At 43.6% G+C, this 19,320-nt stretch overlaps 1 protein-coding gene across 5 annotated transcripts in view; it reads right to left on the bottom strand.

Moving 5' to 3' along the window:
- Positions 1–3,010: 3,010 nt before the first annotated feature.
- The window catches only part of TNRC6B (trinucleotide repeat containing adaptor 6B), a 252,336-nt gene continuing 236,026 nt past the window's right edge, over positions 3,011–19,320 (bottom strand). For all 5 annotated transcript variants that reach the window (XM_055394741.2, XM_055394745.2, XM_055394742.2 and 2 more), the window contains 8 exons: positions 17,659–17,793; positions 15,176–15,352; positions 13,772–13,918; positions 13,421–13,516; positions 10,069–10,293; positions 9,310–9,380; positions 6,395–6,534; positions 3,011–5,494 (listed from right to left, as the gene is read on the bottom strand). In XM_055394741.2, coding sequence (XP_055250716.1) covers positions 5,107–5,494; positions 6,395–6,534; positions 9,310–9,380; positions 10,069–10,293; positions 13,421–13,516; positions 13,772–13,918; positions 15,176–15,352; positions 17,659–17,793 — 1,379 coding nt within the window. In that variant the 3' untranslated portion in view covers positions 3,011–5,106. The remainder of the gene's footprint in view (positions 5,495–6,394; positions 6,535–9,309; positions 9,381–10,068; positions 10,294–13,420; positions 13,517–13,771; positions 13,919–15,175; positions 15,353–17,658; positions 17,794–19,320) is intronic.

Below are 19,320 nucleotides of genomic sequence, written 5' to 3'. Positions count from 1 at the left end.
AGAAAAGGAGTCATAGCAATCACAAATCAAGCTGCTAAAACAGACTGAATGGCAACTGAGGCGTAATGTTAACTGACTGGGGGACACTGATGAAAGACTGTGCTTTGGAACTTTAACTTGCAGCGCTGCTAAGTTAACATCTGTGAAGGCTGTAAATGAGAAAGATAAAGGGCTGGGGACTGGGGAATCTGAGATGCCACACGGACCATCCATTTCGTCACAGTGTCTCGGAGATCTGTACTTTTTTTCCCTTAAACATCTAAAATTAGGTCATGGCACTGGATCTCAATTGCCAGGGGAGGTCCCCAGTCTGATGGAAGACTTCCCTTCCCCTTCTAGTGCTTCCTTCCTTTTGGCCACTCATGTGGTCAACAGAAACCAAGTTCATGATATTTGAGAGCTGGACACCTCTGGTCACTAGTAATCAAGTGTCTAAAAAAAATGAGAGGAACCTGGTAAAAACTGGAAAGCTCAAATGTACATGATCAAAATGTTCATAAAGTAAATCTGTGTAATGCGAGGTGACCAGCAAGCCCCTGAACCCATGCCAGAATGTGGTGGAAGAAAAGATGCTTCCATCGCATTTCTAAGTGTCCTGAAGCCACCTGACCTCCCAGCAGAGATGGCTCTTGCCAAGGAATACAGTGGAAAGAAAAGTTTTTCTCTTCCATTGTATCTTCACTATATCCTATTCTTAGGTCACTGCCAACCAGTAAAGCAAAGCTTCCAGCAACGTGATGAGGAAAAGGGGGCTTGACGGGAAAGGGAAGAGACAAAGGACAACAGCAGAAAAATAGGAACCCCTTCCTACTGGCCTGACACAAAGAGACGTTCCAAGTCACTGCAGCTGTCACTCGGGAAGCTGATGCGCAGTGCAAGGAAGGCCCTTGGCATCCCACTTAATCGAGACATAAAAGCGTACTTTTCATTTCCTTGATTTCTGTTTAATGACTTTGCATTTAGCCCACTGCCTCTGGGGCCTGTCCAGAACCACTCTGACTTCTGTAACGGGCGGGCATCTCACCGTCTGGAGGGATGAGACCACATGCACATACACACACGTTCCCCCTGCTCAGGATGTCTGAGTGTATGTACCAAGGCACTAAAGCGGTTTTAGAGAAATTGCAGGCAGCAACCCCACCCACTCCCTTTACCTGTTGAGCTGGAGTTTCTTTCCCCACTGGGAAGCTTAGATGTTTAAAAGCAGCTGTGGTCATGCTTGGGAATTCTAACCCCTGGCCCCAGGAGGGAATACAAAAGGAGAATCCAACATCACCAAAAACTGACAGGAAATACTCCACATCTCCGGCTGAGGGATGGGGATAATTAAGCAGCAGATCTTCAAAACAGCAATTAAAATGAGCATAACAGTAGCTGGGAGCTAAAAAAAGTAAAATCACTTGTTCCTTATTAGATTCTTCTACTATTTTCTCCTCCTCCCATAGCAAACGGAGGTAAGACACACATTCTTCATTAATAGAACAGTCCATAGATATTTTTCTCCTAGTAATGCCTACATTTAAAATTTGTTCCAAAAATTATTAACCTATATTTCCTAACTCTTTACACAGATTCTCAGCAATCCAACCGTAACATTCTACAGATTAGAGTTACTATTTTTTTAAGCTGTTGTTTCTTCCTTTCTTTTGTTGCTGGGGTTGGGGAGACAGGGAGAAAGGTTCCTTTAAATAAAAATAAAAATTCCTAGGGGAGATTTTAGCTCAGTCTTAAATGGAAAGAAACAAAGTGATGGCAGTCCAATTTATATACACCAAACACTCTCCCATTAAATTATACATAATTTGAAATGAATCCATGATAGAGCTCTTATAAAGTTTAATCCTTCTCCCATATTTTTTAAGATAGTCAATTTACTTGTTGCTGCTAAATTGATAATTTTTAAAAAATATTTCTTTCTATGTGTTTTAAAATATGTGATCCCCAGTATGACAATAACTTTTGGAATCTTTACTTTTTACATTTTTTTAAGTAAAAATTGTTTAAACTTTCTGAAGTTTCAGGAACTTGTAAAAGTTTATTAACAGGAAAGAAACGGCCGTCTATCTAGGATAAGATACGGTTAAATAAACCATCTTCCAAAAACTGGCTTCCTACCCTAGAATTCCTGAGAATGCTTGCAAATTTTAAAGCAGGAAAATAAATGTTAAAAACAAAAACAAAAAACACTGTTAAATGCTCCCAGAGTTAGTCTTCATCTAAAATATATATTTATATGTATATATATACGCACTTTTTGGTCTTTTTTTAAGTTTTTAGTTTTTTTCCCTTTAAGCTTATGATGGAAGAACATTTTAGCTTCTCATGTTTATTTTTTTTTTTATATATTTCAAATCCCTCATTATGTCTTGTAAACAAGAGGGGCTCTAGCACCCGGCTTTCACCGTAGTATCGTAAGGAACTCAACTAACCCATAGTGCAGGTCAAGGAAGCAACAGGCAGGAAAGGAGGAGGGTGGGGCAGGACATGGCAGGGGACCAAGAGCGGCAGTGGACAGTCACCACAAGCTCGTGTGAGCCTCCGGACACACACCCGGCCCAGGGACATTCAGAGTTAGCCTTCTGTGGATATCTGAACACAGCTGCTCTTCAGCTGAAGGGCACCACGCATGGCAGGGTTTTGCCCTCCCCCACGAAGAGAGTGGTCGGTGGGGGCTGGAAGGAGACGTTTTGTGCGTGGGCAGAAGTGGAAGGGGTGTGGTGGCGATGAAAACCGGAGGGCACAGTTAGTTTTCTACAAGGCATCCAATGGGACCAAACCAACGCTGGGAACTCAAGTCTGACCGACCACCTACCCACGAAGGGTTCAGAAAGACTTGAGTGAGCCAACGCTCACTTGAGTTACGTGTGTCAATCTCTTTTGAGGCTAGGTTTATCAACAGAGTAAGCCGAGAGGACTACAGAATTCCCATTCTTTGTCTCACAAAACCACTTAAATGCAAATAATTAGCTTTTGCCTTTTCCTATACACACCCACCCACCCACCCACCAACACAAGCTATAAGTCAAATACATTATTAGGCATTGTTGTATCCTTCACTAAAGATGCTAAAGAAAGAAAAACTCCCTTGTCCTCACTAGCAGCAAGTTATGGAGGACAGTAGAGGTCTGCTCCCACCAAGGGTTGGAATGGGCAGGTATTTGCTGGTACAGAATGTCGGCACTTTATGTTAAACAGTATAATGCAGACTGGGGTGTCCACACAAGTGCTAGCACGCCACCAGCACATGTTCCCCCTCCCCCCGCCCCACCAGCCGTCTGCTTTGTATCAAGGGGTACCCCTTCAGGTCTGCTGTAACTCTTCACAAAAAGCAGTTTGATACATTTTGATTCCAACATAAGTACATACATGTTGGTGATAACTGTGGATTAAAAATTGCCCCCTATTCGGCCCAGAGTACTACTACATTGATGCTTAAAAAAAAAAAAAAAAAAAGTATTTAAATACCGAAATAAAAAAAGCAACATTACAAGGAAAAAAAAAAAAAGAGGTCAAAACCAAAAAAAGGTGCAATACTTAAAAAGTCTTTGCTAAGTTATACCTGCCTAAGCAAAACCACATACACAGGAAATACACAACACAGAGAAACAAAAGGAAACGCTTGAAGTACACACTGGTTTAAGAACATTCGTTAAGTAAACGTTTCTGTCAGTGATGGCCCGGTGCTGTAACACGCCGCGGCCTGGCACAGGTAACGCTCAGCAAGAAGGGAGCAGAGAGGAGGAGCTGCAGATGCTTGCAGGAGGCTGCTCACAACCTTTTTTTCTGTTTTCATAAAATAATAGAGAACCAAGAGAAAATTTAAATTCAGCATTACCTGACTTTCTGACCAATTTCTCATTTCTGATTACACAAGAAAGGGGAAATAAGGTTTTTTTTTTTTGCATTTGAGACATCACAGCACTAACAACTGTCTTATCGTCTGTTCCCATTCAGACTAACGAAAAGGGCCAATATGAAATTGAATGGATATTCAGATGTGCCCAGTGGCCACTTACTTCCCAAAACAGAATTAAACACACAGTTGCTCCAAGAGGTACCTCCTGTTCTCCTGGCTTTGGGGACTTGGCAGTGCTCCACTCTACTGCTAGGTCAAAAGAAAAGCTACAGAAAACTCACTCGGGCTACTTTGCAGATGGAAAGGAGCTCCCTGCTTTAGTCATTAAAAAAGCACTCTGTTCATCTCAATATGGCCCAACGGGGTGGCTTCAGCAGCAGCGGATCCCCGAGCTGCTCGTGCTTCTGTGTTCTCATAGTCAAAAAACAAAATAAAATAAAAATAAAAAGCAGATGGCCGGCCAGCCAGCCTGCGGACTGTCAGCAATGCAGCTTTCTGAGAAATCGGGGGTGGGGAGGAAGAGGAGGACACAGGCACACAACACACACACAGAGACAGAGAGAAGGATGCACGCGAATGCACATGAACACACGTGCACACACATACCAGAACGAGCATGCCTGGGCAGTTACATGTGCCAGAACACACTGGTATTTATCAACCAGCCAATCACAAATTTTTTCCTTTTTTTTTTTTTTTTAGGTTTTTTATGTTTTTGTTTTTAAAGTGAGGCTCCGTCAAGTCTTCCCTCCCCCACCCCAACAATGCTTTTGAATTCCCCTCCCTCCCAAACATGGTAGACCTAAGGACGGAAACACACCCAGTGCAAACAAAGTTAAAAAGCTATTTTTTTTCAGTATATATGTTTCTTAGCAACAACTTCCATATAACATGAAAAAAGTGAAAAACTAGAAACTAATTTTTTTAATTTTTTTTGTGTTTAAATTTAAATGGTATGTGTACTTGCTTCACATTGTCTTTCTAGGTTGGCGTTCATGATTCAAGTATTTCAAGAGTGATATGTTCTCTTTTTGGATTCATATTCCAAACGAAAAAACTGAAGTTAGAAGGGAGGCAACTATGTGCTCAGACAGTCTGTCAATGACCCACCTTTTTTTTTTTCCTCTCTCCGTTTTCTTTTTTCCTTTTAAAAATGTATTTATTGCAAGTTGAAAAAAAAAACGAAAAGGTCAAGTTAGTGCTGCTGCTGTTCCAAAAAAGGTCACGAGGTCAGAGTTGAAGTTCTAAGTTCAGATTGAATCCGACCCTCCTCCCAGAAGGTCACCAGGTAGTAAAGGAGCAGGGCTGCCCATTCTATGAGGGTCTTCCACGGTCGGGACTCCCCACAAGCTAGAAGAGTAGTTGGGGGGGCCCCACAATGAAGCGCCGGCAAGATCGGCCCCGCTGCTGCCACCAGCACTGCTGCTCCACTGCCCGAGCCCTGTGGACCCACCGAAAAGATTCAGAGCAGGTCCGACGGGATCTGACTGGGTCTGGCCGGTCTCCAGGGACTGCCAACCCGCGGCGGGTGCACTGGGGGTTGCCGCAGGTGTAGGGGGCTGAGCTTGGGCCAGGAAGCGGCTGACTTCGTCATCGGTGGCAAACTCAGCCAGGATGGTAGTGTTTCCCAACACACACCTGGAAAAAAGGGGAGGGAGAAAGCTATGCATCTGAGGAAGGTCTTGAAGCAGGCATGGAGACAGAGTTTCCTGAGTCCTTGCTACTCAAAGGAGTGCGTCTGTCACCGGCAGCTTCCACATCCCCAGGATTGGAGCTTGTCTTTTAACCAGACCACCAGGTGACTGGGAAGTACTGATTTAGAGCAATGAAGTATCACTCAGTCTCAAGATACCCAAAGACTACTGGACGACATTATATTATGTAGCAATATCCCTTGGGATACAGAATCTGCTTGTCAGTGAAATGTTGGGCCTCTTTTTTTCCCTTGGAGGTAAAAGATCACAGCCCAAAGCATCAAGGTGATCCAGTTCCAGAAATTGGAAGTGCTGCTTCATCTCAGGGTGGGCTCACTATCTAAGCCTCCCCATTGCTTGCTTGTTCTGTGTGTACCTTTCTATCGTGGCACCTGCAGCCATGGGGAGTCAGCTCCTCCCTGTTCACCACCTTGACAGTGGCGGGGAGGATGGTCAGAGTCTGATCCAGCCCCACCTACTTTAGGCAGAACTAAGACCACAATATTTCATCACCACCCACGAAGAAGCCAAAGTAAGCAGCGAGATTCTACTATGAAAAGGGACAGCACTTACAGTGTCTCATTTCTAAATAGGGGCTTTGTTTTATGGTATTAAAATGCACAAATCTGTTTCTTTTGGAATTCTGATTCTCAGGTATACATATGACACCCGTGCTTACACAGGCAGATTAGATCAGCCACCTCAGTATGCAGGAAGCTGGTCACGTGATGACACCGCCTGTGTGCACGTCCTGTGCATCTCTGTTTCATCAAGCATGTGCCTGGGTACTCACGTGTGCCTCCTCATGTGTGTCTGTCTCAGGGAAGGCAGGATGGGTACTCACATGTGCAATGCAGTTTGGGCCTTGGCTGCCTCCTGTTTGGTGCTGTATCGGATCAGGGCGGTGCCCTGGGTTAGGTTCAGATGGAATGTCAGCAGTGGGCCATGCTGCATGCAGATGGTTCTCAAGGTTGACCCATCAATCTAAAGAGTAATGACAGTTATGAGATAAAAATTGGAATGGGGTGGGAAAGGAAGTCAGGGGACCTTTCTTGTATTTGAGAGTGAGGAGGGCTTCCGGTTCGTAACTAACAGCCTCAGTACAAAATCAGTTTTGGAGAGATGACTGAAGAACTGGAGGCAGGGGAGTTGCACTGGACTCCCCTGCATACACTGTGCTGAATACAGGGTCTTCAAAGCAAATCTCAAGACAGTCAAAGCACTGGGTTCAGATCTCCTGTGCCCATTTTGCAGATAAAAAATGTCTGTATAAATACAGCTCAAAACGAAAAGCATATGATTCAACCTGTAATCTATTTTCCTTAAGAGGTAAATGAGTGAACCTGTGTTGTTTGGTAGAGCCTTAAAACACAGAAATAAAATGGTTAACCAAGTAAGAATTTAAGAAAACATGCAAGGTTCTGAGCAACATTATTAATGTAGTCTTCTTCCTCCAATCTCACAAAAAGCTGAAGAGAAAGACACAAACAAACAAGGAAGGCACTGCTAACCATCTGATGACATAGAATGCTCACTCAGACAACTATGATGGCTTCTTCCTCCTACTCTGACCATCCAAAGGACAGATTCCACTTCTGCCTACTTCTCTGTGCCCTCTGCTGCCCACGGCCAAGGTGACCAAAGGTTACAGGCACTCACCCTATCAGACTCTCAGCATGAGGATGTTCAGCGATTTGGGACAACTGCCCTTCCTCACCTAAGACTTAAGAGAACAGAACTGTTGATTCACTCTGGTCGATGCATTTGTATTTAGATCTTCACTAGGTTTACTGGAGATGCTCAGTCCAACCTTTTGGTTCATTTTGGGGGAAGGGAAACAAATTACTACTAAAACAGCCTTAAAAAAGTTGTGTCCCTGGCAGCAGTGGTGGAAACAGTCTGTGGTTTTACCATGGAAATCCTGCAGGATGAAAACTGCCAGTCTCACTATAATTCTTCATAGAAAATGACTGAAGAAAAGCTCTCAGCATTTATAAATGACAATTGACTATATCAGCATGTCAATATATGTCACAAGTGATTTCTCAGAATAGATGTCCTCTCAATAAACTGTAGGTGATGACAAGTAAATTTATCCTAGTCCCCAAAGATCTGACCCTATTTCTTTTAAGCTACGGTTGAGATTAATGTGCTATTAGGTCTTTCTGATTTTTAAAATGACTCAATTCTAATACAAACTCAGTCAAACCCTATATTCATTTATCTACAAGTACCATTCTTTTAAAATTTTATTTTTAAATTAAAAATTTAATTTTAATTGATTTTAATTAATAAATCAATTGGTCCAGTTGATTTACAGTATTAGTTTTAAGTGTATAATAGTGATTCAAAATTTTTATAGATCACCCTCCACTTATAAAATATTGGCTATATTCCCTGTGTTGCATAATATATCCCTGTAGCTTATTTCTTTTATACATAGTAGTCTGTACTTTTACTATTTTTCATATAATACAAGCTCCTTTCAACACTGCTTCTTTCATCCTAACCGTATTACACCCACCACACTGTGACGACTTAGAAATAATGAGGCACATATAGTTCTGAGGATGGTTATATAAAATATTCATACTTCAGTCAACTCTTAGCTAAAATAACTCAGGAACTTCAGCTGAGCCAATTAGATATGGAAATTAATCCAGACAGTTTCTCATGTTAACTGTATTTAGAAAACTGTCTATCTCAATGTGAATCTTAAAATATGAGCCCTGAACTTACTCCCCACAAATAGGTTCACTGGGCAAATATAAAGGCAAATATTTCCCCGCAGAGGATCATAATGCATGTTAGCATATTAAAGGGTCTAAGAAGTCTTACAGTGAAGGTATCTGCTTAATTTTGTCTAATCAAGTATATATTTCAAACATATTAGGCCAGAGATCTATTAATACCCCACGGGAATAGTCTGGAAAATGCTGGCTTAGTAAGGTGTGAGTGAATCCATTTACGAATTAAATTTCAGACAATTCACTCAATGTGTCAAGGGGAGGGAGGTCTAACTGACTTCTTTTTAACCAGGTGCTGTTAAAAGGTTGTGTTGTCAAGTCCAAATGAAGACCATGGGCTCAGTTTCCATGGGTTCATTTCACTTCACTGAGTACTCAACATCTGTTGCTACATACGCGTCAGTTATCAGGCAACTCAAGTGAAAGGGAGGGTGATCTGGTGCAAATGAAACCCCACCACTGTAACAACAACCCAGAGAGCACATCCTGGTGAGAGAGAATCAGTAATGCCGTCTACACAGACGAGGACAATGGATGGAAAAGCAAGAACACACGTGTGGCATTTCAGTCACGAAATCCACACACTCCTTCTATGCAGAGCTTTATGGTTAGTCATGTATGAATGGAGCACAGAAATGGTTGACAGGGAGCCTGAAGTCCTGTTGAATGAGCAACACAAAAACAGGTAACTTTTTTGCTTGGTTCCAGATTCTGACAGGCAGATCCACAAAGCAAGTTATCTCTGCTAAACAGAACTCATCAGATAATACCACCCTGCACTCACTATTTATAAACTACACGTGTTAACATCACCATGGGGGCAGGCATGAAGCTGAGTGGCCAATACCGTTTCTTCCCACCCCAGCTCAGAAGAAGGCATTGGGCCTTGGTTGGGGAGACTCACCAGAATGTAAAAGAACTCTCCCATCTGCTAAACCCCCACATCTCTGAGTGTGTCTCTCTCTCAATACAATCAAGTCCCAGCCAGAAAATCCCAAGAAAGCATGATTACCTGTGGAGTGAGATTGTGAAGAACCAGCCAGTAACTAGGACGAACTGAACCACCATCACTCCAGGTAGAGGCTGGAAGCAACCAGAAAGAAGGATCAGGAAGAACGAACAAAAAAATTAAGACGGCCACACGTGAGAAACATTTCACAGAGCCCACACACGTTTCTTCCCTCCTTTTATAAATCATCTTCTCCTGGAACTTCCCTGGTGGTCCAGTGGTTAAGAATCCACCCTGCCATGCAGGGCACTTGGGTTTGATCCCTGGTATGGGAACTAAGATACCACATGCCCTGGGGCAACTATGCCCTTGTGCTATAACTAGAAAAAGCCCGCATGTTCCAACTACTGAGCCCATACACCACAAGGAAGAGATCCCGAATGACGCAACTAAGATCCGATGAAGCCAAATAAGTAAATATATTAAAAAAAAAATTCTCCTTTCTTCTTCACTCTGACCTTCTTTATCCTGTCACTCAACAGCCAGTTCTCGTCTCCTAGACTGTGATCCTACGCGCTCTTATACCTTATTTACAAGACAACATTTTGCTCCCAAGGTTCTCATCTTTACTCCATCAGGACCTTGGGAGTTCTCAGATTCCTGTGCCTTTATAGGCTGACTTCAATTTTCCACTCAAGAGGTACTTTTTCCTTTACCCAACAACCATGATTTCCTTTCCTGTGAAGATGTCATGTATTCAACTGTGTGTGAGCATGAGCCCCTTGTGTTGGAACAACGATGCTCCCTTGGGCAGCTCCTCACCGGAGGCGAGCCGTGAGTCCTGTGTCCCCCACCCCCTGACTGAGCGGGGTGCTGTGCTGCTCCAGGGAGATGATGGTTTGGGGTTGGTCAGACCGGGAGGCGGGCGGGGCAGCGGTGTAGTGTTCCTTGAGGAAATATGGTTTTTCCACATCTTGTTGGAGAGATGAGTGGGGTTGTGTCCTATGGGATCTGGGGACCATGTTGATTTGTAATCAGGAAACTTTGCTATAAGAAGAGAAAAGGAAGGAGGAAATAAGGTTAGATACATCAGTTTTGCAAACAAACGTGTATATTTTACATATACACACAGATAAATACAGTTTTATAGTCTGGGCATCACCGACTCGATGGACACGAGTTTGAGTGAACTCCGGGAGTTGGTGATGGACAGGGAGGCCTGGCGTGCTGTGATTCATGGGGTCGCAAAGAGTCGGACATGACTGAGCGACTGAACTGAACTGAAGTAGATGTTTGAAGAGTAACAAAATAATATTGTTCTCTGAGCTTATCTAACATAAATTCTCAGTGACTGTTACTCTGAATTGACATATTAACACATGAGCTAAACAGTTAACTCTCAGACACTCAGTCTTGTCCGACTCTTTGTGACCCCATGGACTGCCAGGCTCCTCTGTCCATGGGATTTTCCTGGCAAACAAACTGGAGTGGGTTGCCATTTCCTCCTCCAGGGGGATCTTCCCGACCCAGGGATTGAACCTGGGTCTCCTGCATTGCAGGCGGACTCCTTACTGAGCCACCAGGGAAGCCCAAAGAGTTAATAAGATAACTAACTCTTCGCTGCTGCTGCTAAGTCGCTTCGGTCGTGTCCGACTCTGTGAGACTCCATAGACGGCAGCCCACCAGGCTCCCCCGTCCCTGGGATTCTCCAGGCAAGAACACTGGAGTGGGTTGCCAATTTCTTCTCCAAGGCATGAAAGTGAAAAGTTAAAGTGAAGTTGCTCAGTTGTGGCCGACTCTTCGCGACCCCATGGACTGCAGCCTAACAGGCTCCTCCATCCATGGGATTTTCCAGGCAAGAGTACTGGAGTGGGTTGCCATTGCCTTCTCCAAACTAACTCTCTACTGCTTAACTAAATACAATCTGAAAAGGATGATAAATTCACGAAACTCACCCTTAAAGCCGTTAGTCTTACAGATATCAAAGAATGTGAACCCTGGCAGAACTAAAGTATTTATCCTATAAATATTGATTGATTGAATGGAAACTACACTAAAATTTATACTTTTCTTGATCCGGAATAGTAGACAGCAACATTCAAATGGATTTTAAAATTATAATCAACAAATATTCACTAAGTGCTTACTTCACTGTAAGGCCCTAAATTGGTGCAATGGGTAATATAAACAGTTATTCTCAAGAACTTCAAGTTCAGATGGCAAGATGGAACAGACGAACACAGAGTTGTAACCCCAGGGAACATATTTGCTCAATATGTGGAGGAGAAAGACAATGCTGGGCTGTCAGCAAAGACTGTGCCAAGACAAACCTTGAAGGACTGACATAAATGGATAGGCTCAGCAAAATAGGAAAATATAAACCAAGGTTCAACTTGAACTTTCTCTGGACCAAATACATTTCCCTGCAATTGTGGCCGAACAATTCCCGGGGGCAGAGAGGTACAGGAGGCCATATAGGACAACTGTGGGCTGACCCAAGTTTTAGATACTATCAGTTTTGCAGCAGATTTAGTAGGTAGTGTTCAAATGAGGGTCTGAACCTGGGTGACAGCACAAAGAATGGAAGAGAAGAAATGGATGTGAGAGAGAAGAAAGCACTTGGGAGGTGTTATCAGTGCCTGAATCCTGCGAGTGGGGGAGACGGAAAAGAGTAAGGAAAAGGCTAAAGGGAAGAGATGCTACACCTAAGTGATGCACCACTAAGCAATGAGAGTTTAGTCAGGAAAGGAAGACAATTCGGGGGTGGGGAGGAGGAGGTATATGTTCAGTTTTAAACAAGTCCACGTGATGCCTGGGGTCACCTCTCAGGTGATCATCTGCTTGTATACAAAACATAAAAAGGGGTGTGGGCAGTTACAGGAATAACAGAGGTGAAAACGAATTTTTACATGTAGAGGCAGAAGTCCTACATTGGTACCTCTTAAAAATCGGACACAGGGGGCTTCCCTGGCAGTCCAGTGGTTAAGACACTGAGCTTTTGCCACAGGGAGTGTGAGTTGAACCCCTAGCCAGGGGACTAAGATCCCACAAGCCACACGGTGCAGTCAAAAAGAAAAAAGCAAAAACAAAACTATTCTGGGTGTATGAGGTGTCACTGTAGGTTCATCAACTGTGACAAATGTACCACTCTGGTCGAAATCCTATGAAAGAATGATGGAGGGTGGTGTGCAGAAACATGGAACGTGGAGCTGGTTCCTTTACAGACTCACTCAGACCCGCAACAAATTCTATCAGCTCTTTGAGTCTCGGTTTCTTCATCTACAAAATGCGATAATAGCAGGAACTTTCTGACAGATTTTGGTGAAGGTAAGATAAGAATTTATTCTGAAGGCTTAGTGTGCTGCATGGTCTGCAGGAGCATTCGATAAATGAGGTCACTGTACTGTCAGTACGATGCAGAAGTGGAAACAAAAAGAAGACAATTTGTAAGGTCATTAACCTGCAGTGTCTTGGTAGGTAGCTAAGAATTTGTTTTACTTGCATTTACTTGGACAAAGAGCAGAAGCCTTAATGACTTTAATGGCTTAAGGTCCAACTCTTGCAAGGCCAACGTGCCAATTACTAATGACTGGTTTACCAATCTGCTAAGTAAGTGACTTCAAAGGCTTTTTTATATCCATTAAGTTTTCCATTCCCAACTGTCTTTAAAAACAAAACACACACACGGAACTCAGCAAATGTTGTAGAATTAACCAAGGTCTTCTTTTTTTCCCCCCTTGGCCATCTGCCCTTAGCCTTTGTCTGTAAGTGGAAGAATTTTTAGAGAAAAGCAAGCTCTAATTGGCTGCCTTAGAAATAAGAAGCTGAACTTAACCGGTTCTTCCCATGGCCCCTGATTTTCTCGGCAGACCGGTTAAAAGAAAAGCACTTGTGTCATCAGGATATAACCTCTGTCCTCGCAACACCCACAGCTCCTTGCAGTGATGTCACCATCTGCCTTGGTCCTAAATGGTATTTGTCTCATCCTGCCTCTGTGAGCCTGCAAGTTCCCCAGGGACGCAGCCTATATGAGAGGTGTCTCTCCATCCACGCTGACCTGTGTTGTTCAGCAGCTATAATTTATTCCTTAAGAAATAAATGCTAATTTCCTTTGTACAACGCAACCTGACAGGAAAGTGCTAGCCAGAGGAGAAGAAATGGGTTACACGCCTACCTGAAGTGCTATGAACGTTGGTAAAGGAGTTGTCAGAGGCACTGTAGGGCCAGGCACCAGGTGAAGGCAGCGAGGTGTTGAGGGAAGAATTAGACCCTTTAGATGACAAATGAAGAACGAGATGAAAAAACTGCAGATAAATATCAGTGAAACTAGTCAAATCTTGAAGTATTTTATTTGACCTTCGATAAAAGGAAGGACAATCTAAAAAATAAACGTGAAAAGCAAAGCTACCTAGTCCTGCATTTCCTGGTGTAATTACTAGACACCAGAGAATACGAATGAAGCCAGAGACTGCCAAACAAGAAAATACTGGATGCTGGATAAACACGAGGGGTTTCACTTATTTACCTGTGGTGTTATCCCGCAGAAGTTGGTGGTCAGTATCTACAATGGGAGATGTGGCTGTACCCCCTAGCACACTTCCTGGGGTGACGTAGGGGTCAGATTCAGGGTCAATGTTTTGGATACCTTTCCACGGCACTCCTGGTTGGAATTCTGAGACAAGGAGAACAAATATTAGATTGAGGTAGGAAGCTGTTCAAAATATGGTCATTTTTTGATACAAGAAATCAGTCTATGAAAAGTCTAAATTCTGGAGCTATTTTGGCTCAGATTTTCATCATTAAAAAAAGTCAGTCTGAACACATGCTTTGCCAGCAGCTCTCCTGTGCTGTCACCACACATTCACCTACCTCCCCTCTGTGCCTGTGAACTCGATGCCAGAGACAGTGAGGGTCTGGGGCAGACCCTGCTCCTGCCCTTCCGGCTCCCAGGCCAATTTAGGCCTGTGGGCAGGGAGGCCAGGACTGAGTAGCGTGGTGCTCAGGACAACTGTGGGGGCATCAAGGTGAAAATTGGGACAATATCTGAGCTGGAGAGGAGATACTTCTCCTTTATCTCACTGGGAAATTGACTCAGATGCACAAAAGAAAACACAGATGATCACTACTCCTGGAATGACCAGGGAAAACCGACAGGAATCATTTGGCTTATCATGAGAAGGCCTAGAATATATGTGTTTACAATTTCTTTATATCATATTTAAAGCTATATGACAGAATTAATACTTTTATGTTCCAAATCATGAGGAGGAAGAACGGCATATATTATATACGAATAATACGTGTAATAGAGACTATATGTATTCGTAGCACAAATATACTACATAGAAAAAGGTTTAGGACGCAGACTAAAACTCATGTTTATTTTTGCTTTAGTAAAAATTTTAAACTTTTCTACAACGAAAATAGATTACACGTATCAGAATAAAACAGGAAGAACAGCAAATACTCTCACTGCTCTACTAGTCTACTACATCCCTAGAACCTGGTAATAAATACTTGGTAAATGAAAAACGAATCAATTCACTGGACATTTCAGAAGAAGCCAGGTTACAAGGCATCCTTTGCATAGATGAACGCCAAGTCCTGGCTCCAAAGTCACCTTCTTTCATCCTCAGACTGTACTCCGCTAACTTCCTTTGACCCATCTGTGCCCATGCTATATTTACTACTCAGTAACTTGTTTTGCAGGTGATCAGCATCCACCCCACCTTCCTGACTGAACTCTACAGAGCAAAGACCACCCCCACCCATGAAAATCTGCTGTCTTTCCAAAGAAAAGCAGAAAAAATTAACTAGATGAAAAAAATCAAAGTGGGTGGCAAAAAGCAATCTGTTCAGAACCTGAAATTAACAATTACAAAACATAAATGATACCCCAGAAACAAAACCATTTTCTGGACGGTAATACCTGGAGGCCAACTGGCATTGCTAGATTTACTTCCGATTTTATTTGTTGGTGGAGATTTGGCAGGTAACCAGCTATCACCAGCAGGACCCGTATGGCCACCCAGTGTGTCACCTGGGATGATGTCAAACTGGTTGTATGGTGACCCTCCTCGGGTCTTACCAGGGGCCACGATAGCGCCTGACAAAAAAGAGAGGTGATGAGTTCACAGCAGAAAGGACTCCTATGAACAGAACTTGCTGAGCTTTCATTCAGAGGAACTCGCACACAGTCTCCAGGATCTGGCCCTGGAATGAGGTGTCACACTTGAGCGGCAGGGCACAGTTAGGAAGTAGGATAACCATGGCAACTCACCTCACCTTTTGAGCTTCTCAGTCTGCACTTCTGCACACAGCACTGTTCTCATTTCTGAATGCCCCTTTCAGTTTAAAACTCATGGTCTTATGAAATTAACTTGAGAAACTTTCATAAACTATGAATCATACCATCATCCCCACCATCTTTACACTAATGACTCGAGAATGAGGAATGCGAAAAATACTCAACAATCTGCGGCACATAAAAGGGTTTTTAACTACATTTCTACTGACACCAACCCACTCAAGTCCTTAAGTGCCAATCAGGCCTAGCTTAGTGGAAGAAGCAGAGTAAACAGAGGGAGCTTGCTGGAGAGAAAAGCATCTGCAATTGCTTTAAATTCCAGAGCAGTGAGCCGGCGTTCGTGCCGACGGTCTCTGCCAGCACAAGACCAGCCGTGAACTCTGCAGCGTTGAGCTCCTGGGCCCCACACACGAAGAACAGCAAATCCTTTGTAAAACTGCTCTCCTCAGAGTATTTCAGGGGTTTTGTTGGTGTCCCCTCTATGCATCTTACGTGCTGGGAGGCAAGAAAAAATAATTAAAAGCTTAGTAATTTCCTTAAACTAATATTTAAATGCAAACTGAGGCCTCTGTGAGATACCTTTCTACTTATTTCTCAAATGAATTTTACATGCCATATTGTGTTGCCTGATGTACTCTAAGGATACAGCTTATGAACAGATAAAGTTACTTCCAGGGTAAGGTATTAAAAGGTTCAGTGGTTAAGACCCTGTGCTTCCACTGCAGAGGGCATGAGTTCAATCCCTGGTTGGGAAACTGAGATCCTGAATTCCACATGGTGTGGCCAAAAAAAAAAAAACCCAAAAAGCTTTTTCTGTGTTTGCTATAGATTCAAGTAATCTGCTTGGTTTGGCCTAGCACAAGTATTCTCAAAACCATCTCCATGCTCCACTAAGAACTCATCTGCTTTTCTGGAGACACTGGTAGGAATCTGACTCAAAGGCACATTACAGTGAAGAAGCAGAAAACAGAAAGCTCAATTACCTTGGGGATTGGCTCAGGAAATGGGGAAAACGTGACCTGTAAGCTCTCAAATGGCAAGCGAGTGTTTTACCTTCAAGACCACTTCTCACATGCATTTATAATCACACACCAATCATGTCTTCGGGGACAAGGGTCCTGATGAATCATAAGCCTAAGGAAGCAGCCAGAGGGCCCAAAGCTAGAGATGCAGAGCTTGGATTATTCAGTTCAGAAACAGACTGGACATTTCAATAAACCATCCCTGATTCTGTAATATGAAATCAAATGACGATACTTAGGGATAGCAGGCAGACAGCTCCACGGGGCCACTTCACCAGCCTCCAGAAGTGCACATGAAAGAGCGGGTTTAGAAAAGAACCCTGAAAGGCTCCAGGCTAATGGGGCTAAGGCTCCAGGAAGCTGCTGCAGAAGCCACTCCAACACCTATTTACACTTGGTTCTCATGGATACAGACGAGTCCAAGTAAATTACTGACAAGTGAAACAAACACTGATGCAAAGGCTGCAGGAAGGTCCCAAGACCTTTTATCTGTTTCACAGGGAAATGGAGATGCTCTTACAGAGAATTAAGAGAGATGAAGGGCTGACCCACTTTCATGACCAAACCCTGAAAGACCTTTAACTGCTGTCTTGCAGACACTGTAATTCATAAAGAATAAGAAAGCTTGGTGCAAAGTCCAAGACCTCATGTGCTGATCGATTAGTCATCTTCTAGAGATCAAAGAGTTGAAACAGTCAACATGATACATATTTACTGTGATCTCTCTCCTAGCTCTGAAAACAGATTCTGTTTTCTCAAGCAATTTATTAGGGTTTTACCCTAAGGGGAGCTCAAGTTCACTGCTACTGCTCTTGATCCTACCGCAGGTGGGAAATTTTGCTTTCCTTAAGTACAACTAGCACTTTAAGTTTCTTACAGTTTGAAATCCACATAACTCCAATCTTGCTCTCACAGGTGATCATGGCAGGGGTGGGGGTGGGGTGGGGTGGGGGTGGGGGTATGGAATCAAGACTGTTTAAGAAAAAGCTGAAGATCTGTGCTTCAGAACAAGCTTATAGGACCCTGTGTCAAGGCCTCTGAGGATCGAAAGAGCTTCAGGTCACGAGGCTCTGTGTGTCTTACCATTTTTGTGCATATTGGCTTCCTGTGTGGCTACAGAGGGCACCTCCATCATGGAGGTCCACTGTTTAAAGCGAGACTCTGTTCCAGCCTCCTTCCCACCAACCATGCCATAGTCCATGCCGCCGGAGCTGAAGCCTGAAATGGAGAAGCACATTTTAGGTCTTTTTTTTTTTTAAATCAGTTTCTAGTATCAGTAACCAAGAGGTCTGAGGCAGAACCCATAAATGGCTTCATTTGTCACTAAAAGACCAATTCACATGAAGTTTTCTTCACTCAGAAACAGGTGTTTTGATTCAAAATGTTGGTCCAGGCTCCTGCTTGCTACAAAAGGGACGATTCTGTTCAGGTATGAAAACACGTATGATGTCATCTAATGAACATCTCAGGGCACATGTGCACTCACGTTATCTATTTAGCTCAGGTTTGTGTCAAACGGAATGTGGGAACAGCAGTTCTCCCACTGAGATAGCTGTCCACACTACAAACCAACATGGTGCAACAGCAGCCCTAAAGTTGTGGTAAGGTCTCTATGGGAGGAAAGGCTTTGCGTAAGGACAGCTGATCTAAGGCCTAGGGCAGGAGGATGAGTGAGTCAAGAAAACCCAGTGCGAAGCTCTAACTGGTGACAATCATGGGTGCTTAGGGAATGACGAGAACCCCCATGTAACTCCAACGCCTGGCTGACTATGGATGCAGTGAGATGGAGAGACATGAAGAGCTGTAGCTTGTAGGGTCTTACATATGTCAGGCCAAGGAGTCTAGAACTACCCCCCACCCCCGCCAAAGATAGGAGATAAAAGAATTTTTTAGCAAGTGAGAGATAGAACTAAGTTTGTATTTTACAAAGAGAACTGACAGTCTGAGAATGGGATAGACTATGGGAGATCAATTTGAAAGAAGTTTTTATACAATGATGAAGACCCCAAAGCTTGAACAGGCAACTGGTGAGAGATTCAGAGTATGCCCCCAAGTGTTAGGCTGTTAGCAAGGGCTCTGGCAGTAAGATTTTCCCACTGCAGAGGGCTGGACAGGTTAAAGCCACACAGGAGAGGCTTGTTGATGGAGACTCACAAGGTGCACCATCAGTTTTAGGTTCAGTTCAGTCGCGACCGACTCTCTGTGACCCCATGAATCACAGCACGCCAGGCCTCCCTGTCCATCACCAACTCCCGGAGTTCACTCAAACTCATGTCCATCAAGTCGGTGATGCCATCCAGCCATCTCATTCTCGGTCGTCCCCTTCTCCTCCCACCCCCATTCCTTCCCAGCATCAGAGTCTTTTCCGAAAAGTGAGTCAACTCGTCGCATGAGGTGGCCAAAGTATTGGAGTTTCAGCTTTAGCATCAGTCCTTCCAATGAACACCCAGGATCGATCTCCTTTAGAATGGACTGGTTGGATCTCCTTGTAGTACAAGGGACTCTCAAGAGTCTTCTCCAGCACCACAGTTCAAAAGCATCAATTCTTCGGCGATCAGCTTTCTTCACAGTCCAACTCTCACATCCATACATGACCATGGGAAAAACCATAGCCTTGACTAGATGGACCTTGGTTGGCAAAGTAATGTCTCTGCTTTTTAATATACTATCTAGGTTGGTCATAACTTTCCTTCCAAGGAGTAAGCGTCTTTTAATTTCATGGCTGCAGTCAGCATCTGCAGTGAT

Source organism: Moschus berezovskii, chromosome 6, assembly GCF_049115385.1.
Source record: "Moschus berezovskii isolate FMDL1 chromosome 6, NW_MosBer_1.0, whole genome shotgun sequence".
In the NCBI taxonomy this organism is placed as follows: domain Eukaryota; kingdom Metazoa; phylum Chordata; class Mammalia; order Artiodactyla; family Moschidae; genus Moschus; species Moschus berezovskii.
The sequence above is the reverse complement of the archived record's forward strand: the minus strand, read 5'-3'. Positions and strand labels throughout refer to the sequence as shown.